The following is a 16,377-nucleotide window of genomic DNA, read 5'->3' as shown; positions in this document are numbered from 1 at the left end:
TCAGGCTGACAGGCTATAACTAGTGGGGTGCCGCAACGATGAATGCTGGGGCCTCAGCTACTTACAATCTATATTAATGACCTAGGTGAAGGGACCGAGTGTAATGTATCCAAGTTTGCTGACGATGCAAAGCTAGGTGGAACAGTAAACTGTGAATAGAACACAAAGCTTCTGCAAAGGGATATAGATAGACAAAGTGAGTGGGCAGTAAGTGGCAGATGGAGTATAATGTAGAGAAATGCGTGGTTATTCACTTTGGTAGGAAGAATAGAAAAACAGATAATTTTTTTAATAGTGAGAAACTTTCAAATGTTGGTGTTCAGAAAGATATGGATGTCCTTGTTTAAGAAACACAGAAAGCCAGTATAAAGGTACAGTAGGCAATAAGGAAGGCAAATGGCATTTGTCCTTTATTGCAAGGGGGTTGGCGTATAAGAGTAAGGAAACCTTGTTACAAATGCATAGGGCTTTGGTGTTTGCATAGGTGTTTTGAATGCTGTGCTTGATCCCGCTGTACCTGTCCCCTTGTGGTAATGGATTCTTTGCCTAGTCATCCATTCTGCACATGTCCGCCTTCAACGGCTTTATGAAATTTTCGAAGGACACACGCGCGGCTTGGAAGAAGCTGCCAGAGGCAAAAATCGCAGGATGCATGCGCCTCTTCACCGTCTTCAAAGCTGTGCATGTGTCGTGCGATTTTTGAAATTTGCCCGAGGCAGTTTTGTTGTCAGCAAATGCGTCCTTTTTACTGTTAGCTAATGTCGGCCGGGTTTCCCAGGAGTCGGGAATCCCGGCCGACAAAGGAGGCGAGAGGGCTGGATCCATAAGGTAAATGAATTTACGGCACTGCTTGTGGGCCGGAAGGAGCAGGAATGTTTCCTCCAGGCCCAACAAGCTTACCCCTGTACCACCCCGCGATCTCCGACTTCCCCACCCACATGATCTACGACCCTCACCCTCCTGCGATCTCCGACAACCCCCCCAAAGAAATCTCCAACTCCCACCCCAATAAACTCCGAACTCTATACCTTCGCAATCTCTGACCCTCGCCCATGCAATCTCCGACCCTCACCTCGCACAATCTCCAACCCCTATCCCCCTCGAGATCCCCGACGATCACTCACCTACGATCTCCAGAACCACCCCCCGCCGCCGAAGAAATCTCTAACTCCCGCCCCCACAAACTCTGACCCCCACCCCTTCGCAATCTCACACCGTCAACCCCCGCCATCTCCGTTCCCCACCGATTCAAGGTTTCATGGAAATAAATACATTTAAAACAATTTAATTACATGCTACTTTTATTTTCTATTGATTCATAACATGTGCCAGTTTCTATTGAAAATCAATGCCAATACACCATATTCAACACAAACAAAGCCCATTTGTACAAAGTGTAGCATTTTACTATATCAGATTAAATGCAGACAGCTTCCCATAACTATATTGTTCTTCGCGTAGTGTTCAGATAACTTGAAATGCAAACTTCTGATGCAAACAAAATGTAATCACAGCCAAATTAGGCATCTTAATAAACAACAACAATTTGCATTGATATAGTGTCTTTAATGTAGTAAATTCCAAAGCGCTTCACAGGAGCGTTATCAAACGAAATTTGACACCGAGCCACAAAAAGGAGATATTAGCATGGATGACCAAAAGTAAGGAACATCTTAGAGGAGGAGAGAGAGGCAGAAGGGTTTAGGGAGGGAATTCCAGAGCTTTGGGCCTCAGCAGCTGAAGGCACGGCCGCCAATGGTGGAGCAATTAAAATCGGTGATGTGCAAGAGGCCAGAATTGGAGGAGCACCGCGACCTCGGAGGATTGTCGGGCTGAAGGGTGTTAGAGATAGAGAGGGGCGAGGCCAGGGAAGGATTTGAAAACAAAGATAAGAATTTGAAAATTGAGGCGTTGCCGGATCGAAACCAATGTAGATCAGCCAGCACAGGGTTAGGGTAAACTTGGTTTGGTGTGAGTTAGGATACAGGCAGTAGAGTTTTGGAGGGTGGAAGATGGGAGGCCGGCCAGGAGAGCATTGGAATAGTCAAGGCTGGAGGTAACAAAGGCATGGATCAGGGTTTCAGCAGCAGATGAGCTGATGCAGGGGCAGAGTCATGAAAAGAGACAAAAATATAAATTCCAGTCCATTTTTCTTACACCATCCGTTTAATCTCCCAAGGGAAAGTTCTGCTTAATACTCCCCAGTTCCTAAAGATAATCAAACAAATCTTCGCAATATTCATGCAGGTCTCTTATTTAACTCTTTACCTGTTGTTCATTTTGGCATTCAAAGTATTCACAAGCATTTTAATGATTCCATATTATATTTATCAGGTTATAATAGGTGCCCATTTAAAAGCTCAGCTTATTAATGCTAGATAAAAATTAGGAGTGTATCAGCATATTGTTGAAATTAAGTTTAAATTCCATTAAAGTATAAATGCCCATTCACACTATATGAAATGTAGGGCCCTGGTACTGCCTCTTCGCTCTTTCCTTTCATTTGCAGCCTGCAGAATCCTATTTCACAGCATTCATCAGCAGCTCCTTAATTTTTTCCATATCACATTTCAAGAAGACAAAAGCTTTATGTTTAAGTTTCAGTAGGTCGAGGGTATCCAGAACCATCATCCCTCTGGTCAATGATCCATGCAATTCCACACTTACCCCATACTGTGCCTCCTCTGTGACAATAGACTCATCAATTGCAGCAGCCATTGCATATGAATCACAGGGCAAAAACCCTTGCCCAAAATGCAACTCTTTACTGCCTTGATCACCTTGGCTATAGTCGGCAGTCAGGGCAGTTATCTTCTTCATGAATTGAGCCTTTTCAGTATCTAGATTTATCCACTTCTTAAAAAACTCCTGCAATTAAAAAAACATTGTGATATAGAAACCTCAGGCAGGAGAAGACTGTCTGCTTCCTTCTTGAAGCCCATTAAGGATTCTTGTTCCACCATCTGTATTGGTAACCTGTTCCATATAATGGCACCCTTTTGATAAAAAAAAGATGCTGTTGCATTTCCTATTTTCTTCTGTTGTTCTTCATTTGTCACTCCAGTCCCCCTCTCAGTCCTCTCTTTTCAAGAGGATCGTCAATCTTTCTTCATGCATCTTTCCCTCCATTTGGCAGCACACAAAAATAAGTAATTATTTTAGATCTTCAGAGATAACCAGCAGGGAGGGCTCGACAGAATTCAAAATCTATGGCCGCTGTGATTTGTATAACTGGGTTTGCTTTTGTGAAAGGATTGAAGAAACCAGAACGGATTTTGTTGTATTCTATTTGATAGGAAACTAAGCATGATAACATTTGTGCTAATGCTAATTCCTATGTTGACAAGCCCAATAACATAGAACAGAATGCGCAGGTGCAGCAACAAATTCTTGTTTTGAGATCGTTTTTGCATCTTTTGAACAACTTACCCATGGCAATCGATGGCGGAGAGTGTATTCCCAGGTGGCAATGTAAGTGGGACATGTGAAGTGGCTCAAAACAATGGAGGCTGCTTCCGGGTCTGTGACAAAGTTAAACTCGCTGCAGACTCTCACGTTCCCTCTGGCTGGAAATAAAGCAATCGGGGTAAAGTTCGAGAGCACAAAATTGACCGAATGCAGAGTGGCCATTACAATGGCTGTCAAGCAAAAAACCCCCAAATAAATCACCCTGATGCTTTAAAAGTTGCTCGTTTGCGGGTCGGTGCTGATGATGTCACATGACTTGACATGCATACTTAGCCCTTTGATGACTCACCCATTCTTCACGTGTCAGGACAATTTCCTGGCAGGATATTTAGTCATGGGGACAGCAGAACGGAGCACAAGCCTTTCCTCACCTTTAACTTACTGCAGTAGTCACTGGATAGAATTTAGAGGCCGGAACTCGATTTGATAGACTTTTCTAAATCAACCAGACTGGAGATAGATGGTGGGAGCTGCCTGCCTGACTCAGTTCCACACTGAGGCAGGGCATTTATCAGATGAGCGAGCTGAATGTGCCCAATAATCTCAGACAGGACAGTAAAGCAGGCTATAATAAACACAGAAAATGCTGGAAATCTCAGCAGGTCAAGCAGCATCTGCGGAGAGAAAGATTTAACATTTCAGGTCGATGACCCTTCGTCAGTAAAGCTGGCTGTATGGCATACCTTCCATGTTTCCTCCCATGATATACAAACGCTTCAGCTTTGAAGGAAAAGTGGGGTCCATTTTGGCAGCTAGGGCCACATTGGTCAGGGGTCCAACAGCAACAAGGGAGACCTACAAGATGATGGAAAGGGATTTAGGATAACAGCAGTGAGGTATTCAGTCCTTTGTATATTATAATGGGATGAAGAATTAGTTTTACAATCGGATTAAAAACTGTTACATTGTTTGTGGACTTTTCCAAGTTATTGCATCACATGTTACATTTACAAAAGTTCAATGAGTATTCAACTCTATTCAACCCACTTAAGAACTGTTAATATAAAATGTTTTGTTATTAGAGACAATTTAAATCTCCATACTGTCATGTATGTAACCACAATGTAACACCACTGTATTGCTGTACACACTCAACCTAGATGCACACCTTGACCACAAGGGGTGAACTTGTGGGAGACTGCCCATACCTGTTCATCCAGGTATATAAAGGGAGGTCCCACGCAGGGTCATCACTTTTTGGAGTCCTGTAAATAAAGAGCAGGTCACGGAGTGACCCCTTGTCCCCAGAATGTGCCTCATGTGGTTTCATGCTGTAGAGTAAGGACTTTACATTGGTGACGAGAAACGGGAATTCATGACCTACGAGAATGGCCACCGGTAGCACAGAAGAACGGTTCTGTGTTGGGGAAGACTGGGACGATTTTATAGAGAGGTTTCAGTAAAGCTTCGTTACGAAAGAATGGCTGGGGGATGCAGCGGCCGACAAGCGAAGGGCTCATCTTTTGACCAGCTGCGGACCAAAGACATACACGCTCATGAAGGACTTACTAGCACCCAAAAAGCTGGCAGACAAAACCTTTGAAGAACTTAGCAAATTGATCGGGGAGCACCTCAAACCGGCAAGGCCCGACATAGATTCTACACCACCGATGTCGTGAAGAACAAAGTATACCGGACTTCATAGCAGACATCCAGCATTTGGCCAGCCTCTAAGTTCACAGACGCCTGCAGGGGGGAGATGCTAAGGGACTTCTTTATCGAGGGTATCGGTCATGCGGGAATTTTCTGCAAATTAATTGAGACCAAGGATTTGACCTTGGAAGCGGCGGCGTTGTTAGCTCAAACTTTCATGGCAGGAGAGGAAGAGACGAAAATAATACACGCGCGCATTTCTGCCTTTCATGCGGCGATGGATCAGGGAGTCAATATCATCAAGGCGACTCAGAGCCCCGCAGGCAGGCAAGGGCAGTCCGACACTCCCCAGGCAGCAATAGACCCCAGAGTAGGATTTCAACAGAGACAATGGCAGGCTGAACGGACATTTACGCCATCACAGTGGACAATGCGGCGCAGGATGGGGCCATTGACACCCACTATAGGGTACTCAAGAGCAGTCAAAGGGACAGTCAGCGCGGAATGCCTGGTCATAGTCCCGTTGTTCCCAACAATGGAAACTTTAACTCATGCTGGAGGTGTGGGGGAAAACACTCAGCTCGATCTTGCAGATTTCAACAGTTTGTGTGCAGGAACTGCAATCTCAGTGGCCATTTAGCTCGAATGTGCAGGAAGCCTGCAACCAGACTAATATATGAGGCGGATGGATCAGAAGAAGGTTCTTTGAGGCAGGATGACTTTTGGGGCAAATTGATGGACGCCGAGGTTCAGCGGATCCATGTGGCGAATATTCACAGTTCATACACCAAAACGCCACCAATGATGATGAGGGTTTGATTAAACAGTATCCCAGTATGCATGGAGCTGGACACTGGGTGTTCAGCAATTCGAGAAGCTATGGCCACTCAAAGCCAGTAGACCCAAATTAGCACGTACTGAGACACAATTACGGACTTACACTAAAGAAATCATTCCGGTGCTAGGCAGTGCAATGTTGGCTGTCACACACAATGGGTTAGTGAATCGGCTGCTGCTCTGGATTGTCCCGGGCAATGGTCTTGCACTGTTGTGGAGGAGCTGGTTAGCCGAGATGAACTGGAAATGGGGGGGATGTTCACGCAATGTCATCTGTGGAGCGAAGTTCGTGCTCACAAGTCCTACAACAATTCGATTCACTATTCCAACCCGGCGTCGGGACTTTCAAAGGCACTAAAGTAGTGATACACGTCACCCCGGATGCCAGGCCAGTGCACCACAAAGCCAGAGCGGTGCCATATGTAATGCGTGAAAAAATTGAGAGCGAATTGGACCGGCTATTGAGAGAGGGTATCATCTCACCCGTTGAATTCAGCAACTGGGCGAGCCCCATCGTTACAGTCCTAAAAGCGGATGGCTCTGTCAGGATCTGTGGCGACTACAAGGCCACCATCAATCGGGTATCACTACATGATCAATATCCGCTCCCGAGAGCGGAGGACCTTTTTGCCACGCTGGCAGGCGGCAAGCTGTTCACCAAGTTGGACCTCACTTCAACCTATATGACCCAGGAACTGGCCGACGAATCTAAACTACTGACCACCATCACCACGCACAAGGGACTGTTCGTTTATAACAGGTGCCCGTTTGGCATTCGATCAGCGGCTGCGATTTTTCAATGAAACAAGGAAAGCCTGCTCAAATCCATTCCTGGAACGATCATATTCCAGGACGACATCCTCATCACGGGTCGAGACACCAAGGAACACCTCCACAACCTGGAGGAGGTGCTACACTGACTGGACCGGGTAGGTCTGCGACTCAAGAAGTCTAAATGTGTGTTCTTAGCTCCTGTACGACCCCTGTAAAAAATTGGTTCTAACATGTGATGCATCGTCCTATAGGATTGGGTGCGTGTTGCAACAGGGCAATGCTGAGGGTCAACTACAAGGTGTGGCTTATGCCTCCAGTCACTCTCTCAAGCAGAACGGGGATATGGGATGGTCGAAAAGGAAGCACTTGCATGTGTCTATGGTGTAAAAAAAATGCATCAGTACCGCTTTGGTAGGAAGTTTGAATTAGTGACAGACCACAAACCATTAACATCCCTGTTGTCAGATAGTAAGGCTGTCAATGCCAACGCATCAATTCGCATTCAGCGATGGGCTCTCATGCTGGCTGCCTATGACTACTCCATCCGGCACCAGCCCGGTACTGAAAATTGTGCAGATGCGCTCAGCAAGCTTCCACTGGCCACCACTGAGGGGCAGCGGAGCAAAGCATTGAGATGATCATGGCTGTCGAGGCCTTTGACAGCGCAGGCTCCCCCATCATAGCCTGCCAGATCAAAATCTGGACAAACAGAGATCCCCTCCTATCCCTGATTAAGAAATGTGTCCTGACTGGGGATTAGGTGCCCTGAGGAGGTCAGACCATTCTACAGACGGATGGATGAGCTCTCCATCCAAGCCGACTGCCTACTATGGGGCAGCCAGGTAGTTATGCCCCAGAAGGGCAGGGAGGCATTCATCAGGGAACTCCACAGCGAGCACCCAGGCATCGTGCTGATGAAGGCCATTGCCCAGTCACACGTTTGGTGGCCTGGAATCGAATCAGACCTGGAACACTGTGTTCGCAGGTGCACGACGTGTGCCCAGCTGGGTAATGCCCCCAGGGAGGCCCAACTCAGCCTGTGACTACGCGGGCCCGTTCATGGGAAAGATGTTCCTCATTGTGGTAGATGCGTACTCGAAATTGCTCGAGTGCATCATTCTGAATTCATGCACGACATCCACTACTGTGGAAAGCCTACGTGCGATCTTTGCAGCCCATGGCTTGCCGGACATCCTGGTCAGTGATAATGGCCCATGTTTCACAAGCTACGAATTCCGGGAGTTTATGTTGGGCAATGGCATCAACCACGTCAGAACAGTGCCGTTCAAGCTGGCCTCCAATGGCTAGGTGGAACGTGCGGTCCAAATTATCAAGCAAAGTGTGCTCAGGATTCAAGGACCTTCCCTACAATGCCGCCTATTGCGCCTCCTGCTGGCCTATAGATCCCGACCGTACTCACTCACGGGGGTCCCGCCCGCAGATCTACTAATGAAACGGACAATCAAAACTCGGTTGTCCCTCATTCACCCAGTCCTGACCGACATAGTTGAGGGTAAGCGCCAGTCCAAAAACGAGTACCGTGACCGTAATTCGAGGGGGAGATGTATAGAAATAAATGATCCTGTATTCGTCCTCAATCACGCCATGGGGCCCAAATGGCTTGAGGGTACTGTAATTGACAAAGAGGAGAATAGGGTCATCGTGGTAAAACTCAACAATGGTCAGATATGCCGTAAGCGTCTGGACCAAGTAAAAAAAAGATTCAGCAATGACACGGAGGAACCTGAAGAAGACCATGAGATGGAGCTTACACCACCGCCAGTGAACGAGCCACGAGAGCAATCAGAAGAATGCACAGTCCCTGCGGTCAGCCCGGACAGGACGGAATCACCACAGATGACAGACACTCACGTTCAGTGTCCAAATCCAGAGCCCCAACAGCGGCGCTCCACGAGGGAGTGTAGACCACCTGAAAGACTAAACCTATGGTCCTAATAAGACTTTGGGGGAAGGTGATGTCATGTATATAACCACAATGTAACACCACTGTATTACTGTACACACTCAACCTAGATGCACACCTTGACCACAGGGGGTGAACTTGTGGGAGACTGCCCATACCTGTTCATCCAGGTATATAAAGGGAGGTCCCATGCAGGGTCATCACTTTTGGAGTCCTGTGAATAAAGAGCAAGTCACAGAGTGACCTTGTCCCCAGAATGTGCCTCGTGTGGTTTTGTGCTGTAGAGTAAGGACTTTACACATACAATAGCTCTTCTTCCTTATTTACAACAACTGGTGAATTATTAGTTCACATTGTAATCGAGACAGCCAAATATTCTTGTCCTCATCAGGCAAATTATGACTTGTTCTTGATTAGACTAGCTGACCCAGAATTTCATGGAACTTTTTGGATTAACTATGGCATAGGAGCATATTTTTCCTGACGAAATTTGCGTGGAACTCATTTATGCTGGTTTTACGCTGAAACATCTCTACGAGCAAATTTTCTCGATCGCTTGCGCCTCTCCTGAGATACACCCGTCTCTGCCTGACACTTACATAGTTCTGCCCCAATGCAAAAGACCAGGGGCTAGAAATTCAGTACCTTTGCACCACCTGTTAGCGCCTGAGAGGGACACTAATGGGCTGTTAAGCTCTTACCGACCGAGCGCCGCGCGGGCAGCATCTCCCGCGACCTTCAGCAGAGGTTTAGCGGCGGCGCTAACAGGTAGAGCTGCACACTCTAGCGCCACCCACTTGGTGATGTCACCGAGTGTGCAACGCTCCTGTAGTGCCGCAGTCGCGAACTTGACTGCTTTCGCCTGCCGTAGCACCTGGTGTTATTTCCAACAGGGAAAGCAGACATCACGGAGAAGCTACCAGAGGGATATGTCCGAGGGGGAGCAGGTGGGCAGTTAATATGATGTTTTTTTTCCATTAATGCATCTATTCTAGATGCTGGAAAATGTTGTTTAGCTGCCTTGGCTTTTCTGTAACTTTTCGGGTGGTCCAGCTGACCTCCCCTTTAGGCACTGGGATGCTGGTTTCCTAGAGCCAGATCTTCAGCAGCGCTCCCGCGATAGCACCCCAGGAGTCAGGGTTAGTGCCCTTAGAGGGATGTGGAACACTTCCCCTTAGGCCTCCTCTTGGTGTGCTCAAAGTGAATATCCTGGTTGGAGGCGGTAAACATCGGCCAGCGCTAAATTCAGCGACCAGGCGGTGTCACCGCCTCAAACTGGGCTATACTGAATTTGTAGCCCGAGCTCACTGAAATTTACTGCATTTAAACCAGCAATGTGCTCCCAAAGTAAATATTGAAAGTAATTGGCTTTCCCAAAGCCTGCACATCTCACCTCACCGGCATGTTCAGTGACTATCCTGACCATGGCATTCACCGCATGCTCAGCCTGTATGTGTTCCAGCCCGGGAGCGTTAGGGTCTGGAACATCACCCAGCCCGTCCTTTCCATGGTAAGCAGGGTCATGCAGAAGTTCTCCCAGGAGAGAGGTACCTGCACCCCGGTAGACTGGGATCTGTACACACATGGAAACATAGTTTTCAGAAACACTAAGCATACATCATGTCTGCTGTTCACTAAAAACCATAAAAGTGCAAGAAAGATGGAAAATAATTTGAAACAACAGCTCCCCTGAATAGCTTAGTTGGTAAATGTACATTGCGTGAGTGAGCTGTAAAAATCAGGCGGTTCCCAGATTCAGTATTGTTGCATATGCTAAGCTACAATAGGATTTGCGCAACTCGAATAGGAAGGGAGAAAATCAGCCAGATTTCAAACATCCTGACCACTATTGAAAAAAGGAGGCAGAGAGAAAGCAGGAAACTTTACTAGTGGACCGAGGGTCTAGTGAGAAGGAGGAACTGAAGGAAATCCTTATTAGGCGGGAAATTGTGTTAGGTAAATTGATGGGATTCAAGGCCAATAAATCCCCGGGGCCTGATAGTCTGCATCCCACAGTACTTAAGGAAGTAGCCTAAAAATAGTGGATGCATTGGTGATCATTTTCCAACAGTCTATCGACTCTGGATCAGTTCCTATGGACTGGAGGGTAGCTAATGTAACACCACTTTTTAAGAAAGGAGGGAGAGAGAAAACGGATAATTATAGACCGGTTAGCCTGACATCAGTAGTGGGGAAAATGTTGGAATCAAGTATTAAAGATGAAATAGCAGCGCATTTGGAAAGCAGTGACGGAATAGGTCCAAGTCAGCATGGATTTATGAAAGGGAAATCATGCTTGACAAATCTTCTAGAATTTTTTGAGAATGTAACTGGTAGAGTGGACAAGGGAGAACCAGTGGATGTGGTGTATTTGGACTTTCAAAAGGCTTTTGGACAAGGTCCCACACAAGAGATTGGTGTGCAAAATTAAAGCACTTGATATTGGGGGTAATGTACTGACATGGATAGAGAACTGGTTGGCAGACAGGAAGTAGAGAGTCGGGATAAACGGGTCCTTTTCAGAATGGCAGGCAGTGACTAGTAGGGTGCTGCAAGGCTCAGTGCTGGGACCCCAGCTATTTACAATATACATTAATGATTTAAATGAAGGACTTGTGTGTAATATCTCCAAGTTTGCAGATGACACTAAGCTGGGTGGCGGTGTGAGCTGTGAGGAGGACGCTAAGAGGCTGCAGGGTGATTTGGACAGCTTAGGTGAGTGAGCAAATGCATGGCAGATGCAGTACAAGGTGGATAAATGTGAGGTTATCCACTTTGGTGAGAAAAACACGAAGGCAGAATATTATCTGAATAGCGGCAGATTAGGAAAAGGGGAGCTGCAACGAGACCTGGGTGTCGTTGTACACCAGTCATTGAAAGTTGGCATGCAGGTACAGCAGGCAGTGAAGAAGGCAAATGGTATGTTGGCCTTCATAGCTAGAGGATTTGAGTATAGGGGCTGGGAGGTCTTACTGCAGTTGTACAGGGCCTTGGTGAGAGCTCACCTGGAATATTGTGTTCAGTTTTGGTCTCCTAATCTGAGGAAGGATGTTCTTGCTATTGAGGAAGTGCAGCAAAACTTCACCAGATTGATTCCCGGGATGGCAGGACTGACATATGAGGAGAGACTGGATCGACTGGGCCTGTATCACTGGAGTTTAGAAGGATGAGAAGTGATCTCATAGAAACATATAAAATTCTGACGGGACTGGACAGGTTAGATGCAGGAAAGTCCAGAACCAGGGGACATAGTCTAAGGATAAGGGTTAAACCATTTAGGATTGAGATGAGGAGAAACTTCTTCACTCAGAGAGTTGTTAACCTGTGGAATTCCCTGCCGCAGAGAGTTATTGATGCCAGTTCATTGGATATATTCAAGAGGGAGTTAGATATGGCCCTTATGGCTAAAGGGATCAAGGGGTATGGAAAGAAAGCAGGAAAGGGGTACTGAGGTGAATGATCTATTGAATGGTGGTGCAGGCTCGAAGGACCAAATGACCTACTCCTGCACCTATTTTCTATGTTTCTATGTTTCTATGTTTCTAATGTAGTCAAGTTTGCTGACAATACAAAGATGGGAGGAAAAGTAATGTGTGAGGAGGACACAAAAAATCTACAAAAGGACATAAACAGGCTAAGTGAGTGGGAAAAAATTTGGCAGATGGAGTATAATGTTGGAAAGTGTGAGGTCATGCACTTTGACAGAAAAAAATCAAAGAGCAAGTTATTATTTAAATGGAGAAAAATTGCAAAGTGCTGCAGTGCAGCGGGACCAGGGGGCACTTGTGCATGAAACACAAAAGGATAGTATGCAGGTACAGCAATTGATCAGGAAGGCCAATGGAATCTTGGCCTTTATTCCAAAGGGGATGGAGTATAAAAGCAGGGAGTCTTACTACAGTTATACAGCGTATTGGTGAGACCACACCTGGAATACTGCGTGCAGTTTTGGTTTCCATATTTACGAAAGGATATACTTGCTTTGGAGGCAGTTCAGAGAAGATGCTGGAGATGAGGGGGTTGCCTTATGAGGAAAGGTTGAGGAGGTTGGGCCTCTACTCATTGGAAACATATAAGATTATGAGGGGGCTTGACAAGGTGGATGCAGAGAGGATGTTTCCACTGATGGGGGAGACTAGAACTAGGGGGCATAATCTTGAATAAGGGGCCGCCCATTTAAAACTGAGATGAGGAGGAATTTCTTCTCTCAGAGGGTTGTAAATCTGTGGAATTCGCTGCCTCAGGGAGCTGTGGATGCCAGAACATTGAATAAATTTAAGACAGAGATAGACAGTTTCTTAACCGATAAGGGATTATGGGGTAATGGGGAGTGGGCAGGAAAGTGGACTTGAGTCCATGATCGGATCAGCCATGATCATATTAAATGGCAGAGCAGGCTCGAAGGGCCGTATGGCCTACTCCTGCTCCTATTTCTTATGTTATTATGTTCTTATTCAGAAACCCTCTACTAGAAAGTGCACATCAATATGAGGGACAGGATTTGACTCCTGCTTCGCAGAGGCGAATAGCTTATCAGCACTCATTTCTGACACTCTCATCTCATTAGGGGAGGGAGAATTTGGAAGGTTGTCTCTACTGGTAAAACTGCTTTCCTGTATTACTCGGTCATCTGGATAGGAGGGAAGAAAACTGGGAAGAGGAAAATCCAGGGAGAAAAATCTAATTTCTTAAATGTGAATGTGAACTTGCAATGTTGTTGTTCTTGTAATAAATATGTAACACATTTTAATGGACTTAAAGTGAAGCCTAAAAATTATATCTACACATATACACATGAAATGTATGGACCTACACACACACACACACATAGATTATAATCGCTCAACCATTGGTGGCCATGCCTTCTGTTGCCTGGGCCCCAAGCTCTGGAATTCACTGCCTGAACCTCTCCGCCTTTATACCTCTCTTTCCTCTTTCAAGACATTTCTTAAAACATACCTCTTTGACCAAGCTTTTAGTCACCTGCACTAGTTTCTACTTATATGGCTCGTGCCAAATTTTTTAGCTCATAATACTCCTGTGAAGTAACTTGGGGCGCTTCACTATGTTAAAGGCGCTATATAAACACACGTTGTTGTTGTTATATTTATCTGCACATGCACACATGGATTGTATGTGTCTAAATATATCTATAAGATCCATTTTCAATTAGCTCAATATGCAGGTTTAATAGAGAGTCTACAACAGAAGTAAAAGGGACATCATCATACTTATATACTCAACACGGACAAAATCATTGAAATATACACACACACACATACACTCAATGTTTGCTGGCCTACCATCATTAATAAGCATTTTGACTACATATGGGCTATAAATACCTTTTGTTCTCCTATGAACTGAATTGTTACTGAACAAAAGACACAAAGAGTCACAGTCACAGATACTTGTACCTCTGCTCTTTGTCACCTACCTCCATCCGTTGACAAAGTTGTAGCACTCGAAGCACATTTTTGCACACGTTTTCAAGTGCTGTGTTTCCATGAGTGCACATTATACCCAGGATCTGAACATTAGGAGCTGCTAGAGCCATCATAATGGCTTGGGCATCATCCACCCCAGCATCGACATCCAAGAGCAAAAGCTTCTTTGCTATCTTAGAACCTGAAGACCAGAGAGTGTTTTTTTAAAAAGACACTGTTTAATAATGTAAAGTTTAATAATAATTTATAGCTTAAAGGTTGTAAGAGTACTTTTTAGAATGTTTATAGTAACAACATTCATGTTTAGTTGAACTAAGAAATTATAGGACTGGTTTTACTGGTCTTACCCCGCCACATCCATCCCAGTCGGTCAAGTCACTATCATTTCCTATCCTATGTGGTCGAGGGTACAAACCCTAGCAATGGTAAAAAGGGAGGAAATTGGAGCAAAGTTGCAGGCCTCCAGCTGTGTTCCCAGCCACTGGCATTGGGGCCTTATGGTTGCTGCTCTCTGACAACCTGCTGTTTCACTTTCTGAGCTGCCCGAACCCCTCCTGCTGGGACCCCTGCAGAATATCGCCTTATTCGGACACTCCTCCACTTCAGTGTCCAATGGGCTAACAAGAAAGAAAGAATGTTCCCACTGCCTCATTTACATGTTTGCAGGTGCAGCTCTGCTACCCCCATCCCAACCCCCCCAAGATCCAACCCAAAGGAAACCCAAACATTCCGGTGCAACATAAAGGGAGCGGAGACCTGGCAAAACATGTCTTTGACTCTTTCTCCAGACCTTTGTATCCAGGATATGGCTGATCTCTAGGTAAGGAAGGTTTCTGTGTGGATCATCAGAATTTCAATGAAGTGCAAACAAGTTATTTGTTCATTTATTCAGCTATTCAATCTATAAGCATTGACTTCTGAGTTATATAAAGCCTTTAATGTAGAAAATATTCCAAAATACTTCACATTGGAGAAACGCATATCATCCGAAAACACAGAGTCACTTTCCACATGTACGCTGACGACACCCAGCTCTACCGCTCCACCACTTCTCTTGGCCCCTGCTTGGTATTTAAGTTGTCAGATTGCTTGTCCGACATTCAGTACTGGATGAGCAGAAATTTTCTCCAATTAAATATTGGGAAGACCGAAGCCATTATCTTTGGTCCCCGCCACAAACTGCGTTCCCTAACCACTGACTCCATCTCTCTCCCTAGCATCAATCTGAGGGTGAACAAGACTGTTCGCAATCGGAGAGGCATATTTGACGCTGAAATTAGTTTCCAACCACATATCCGCGGCATAACTAAAATGACCTTTTCACACCTCCGTAAAATTGCCCGCCTCCGCCCCTGCCTCAGCTTTTCTGCTGCTGAAACCCTCATTCAAACCGTTGTTACCTCCAGACTTGACTACTCCAACTCACTCCTGGCCAGCCTTCCACATTCCACACCATGTAAACTTGAAGTCATCCAAAACTCAGCAGCCTGTGTACTAACCCACACCAAGTCAAGATCACCCATAACCCCTGTGCTTTCTGACCTACATTGGCTCCCAGTTAAACAACGCCATGATTTCAAAATTCTCATCCTTGATTACAAATCACTCCATGGCCTTGCCCCATCCTTTCTCTGTAATCTTTCTCAGCCTCACAACCCCACGAGATGTCTGTGCTCCTCAAATTCTGGCCTCTTGAACACCCCTCATTATAACTGCTCAACCATCAGCTACCTGGGCCCTAAGCTCTGGAATTCCCTCCCTAAACCTCTATGCCTCTCTACCTCTCTTCCCTCCATTAAGACGCTCCTTAAAACCTACTTCTTTAAACAAGCTTTTGTTTATCTGCCTTAATTTCTTCTTCTGGGCTTGGTGTCAAATTTATCTGTTCTGACTTGTAACACTGCTGTGAAGCGCCTTGGGACATTTTACTACGTTAAAGGTGCTATATAAATAAAAGTTGTTATTATTATTAGTAACATACAACTATAAAGGCTAATCCTCAAATTTCCTTTCTCTTTCTTAAGCTTAACACTCACCCTTCTGGGTCACAACTTGCCGTCTTTGTGTAGCCATGTTTTCTTAACGCACTATGTTCTCAGTTTCAGTTCTATTGACAAGTAGATAAAAAGATCAGCCTGAGTTGTCTTTAGTGTCCCCCAGTGACTGGTGGAGAGGTTAAAAGCTGTATTAATTGAACAATTAATACCTGTAGTCATTTTCACTAGACTATGCTTTTCTCTGTAGGATAGAATCACAAGGCCAGTCTTATAAGCTGCTGAATTGCTAGAGTATGATGCAACATTGTTATTTTAAGGAGACAAAAGGTTCTCCTCT

General features: G+C 45.5%; 1 protein-coding gene across 1 annotated transcript; it reads right to left on the bottom strand.

Annotated features, from left to right (window-relative positions):
• Positions 1-2,520: 2,520 nt before the first annotated feature.
• Positions 2,521-16,134, bottom strand: LOC139274885 (nucleoside hydrolase-like). The gene is made up of 6 exons (XM_070891609.1): positions 16,080-16,134; positions 14,034-14,224; positions 9,990-10,169; positions 4,152-4,263; positions 3,430-3,566; positions 2,521-2,868 (listed from the first exon to the last, which is right to left on the bottom strand). Exons 1-6 carry the CDS (start codon positions 16,114-16,116, stop codon positions 2,521-2,523), a joined length of 1,005 nt encoding a protein of 334 aa, XP_070747710.1. The 5' UTR covers positions 16,117-16,134.
• Positions 16,135-16,377: the final 243 nt, after the last annotated feature.

This window comes from Pristiophorus japonicus, chromosome 10 (assembly GCF_044704955.1).
Source record: "Pristiophorus japonicus isolate sPriJap1 chromosome 10, sPriJap1.hap1, whole genome shotgun sequence".
Taxonomy (NCBI): Eukaryota; Metazoa; Chordata; class Chondrichthyes; family Pristiophoridae; genus Pristiophorus; species Pristiophorus japonicus.
The sequence above is the reverse complement of the archived record's forward strand: the minus strand, read 5'-3'. Positions and strand labels throughout refer to the sequence as shown.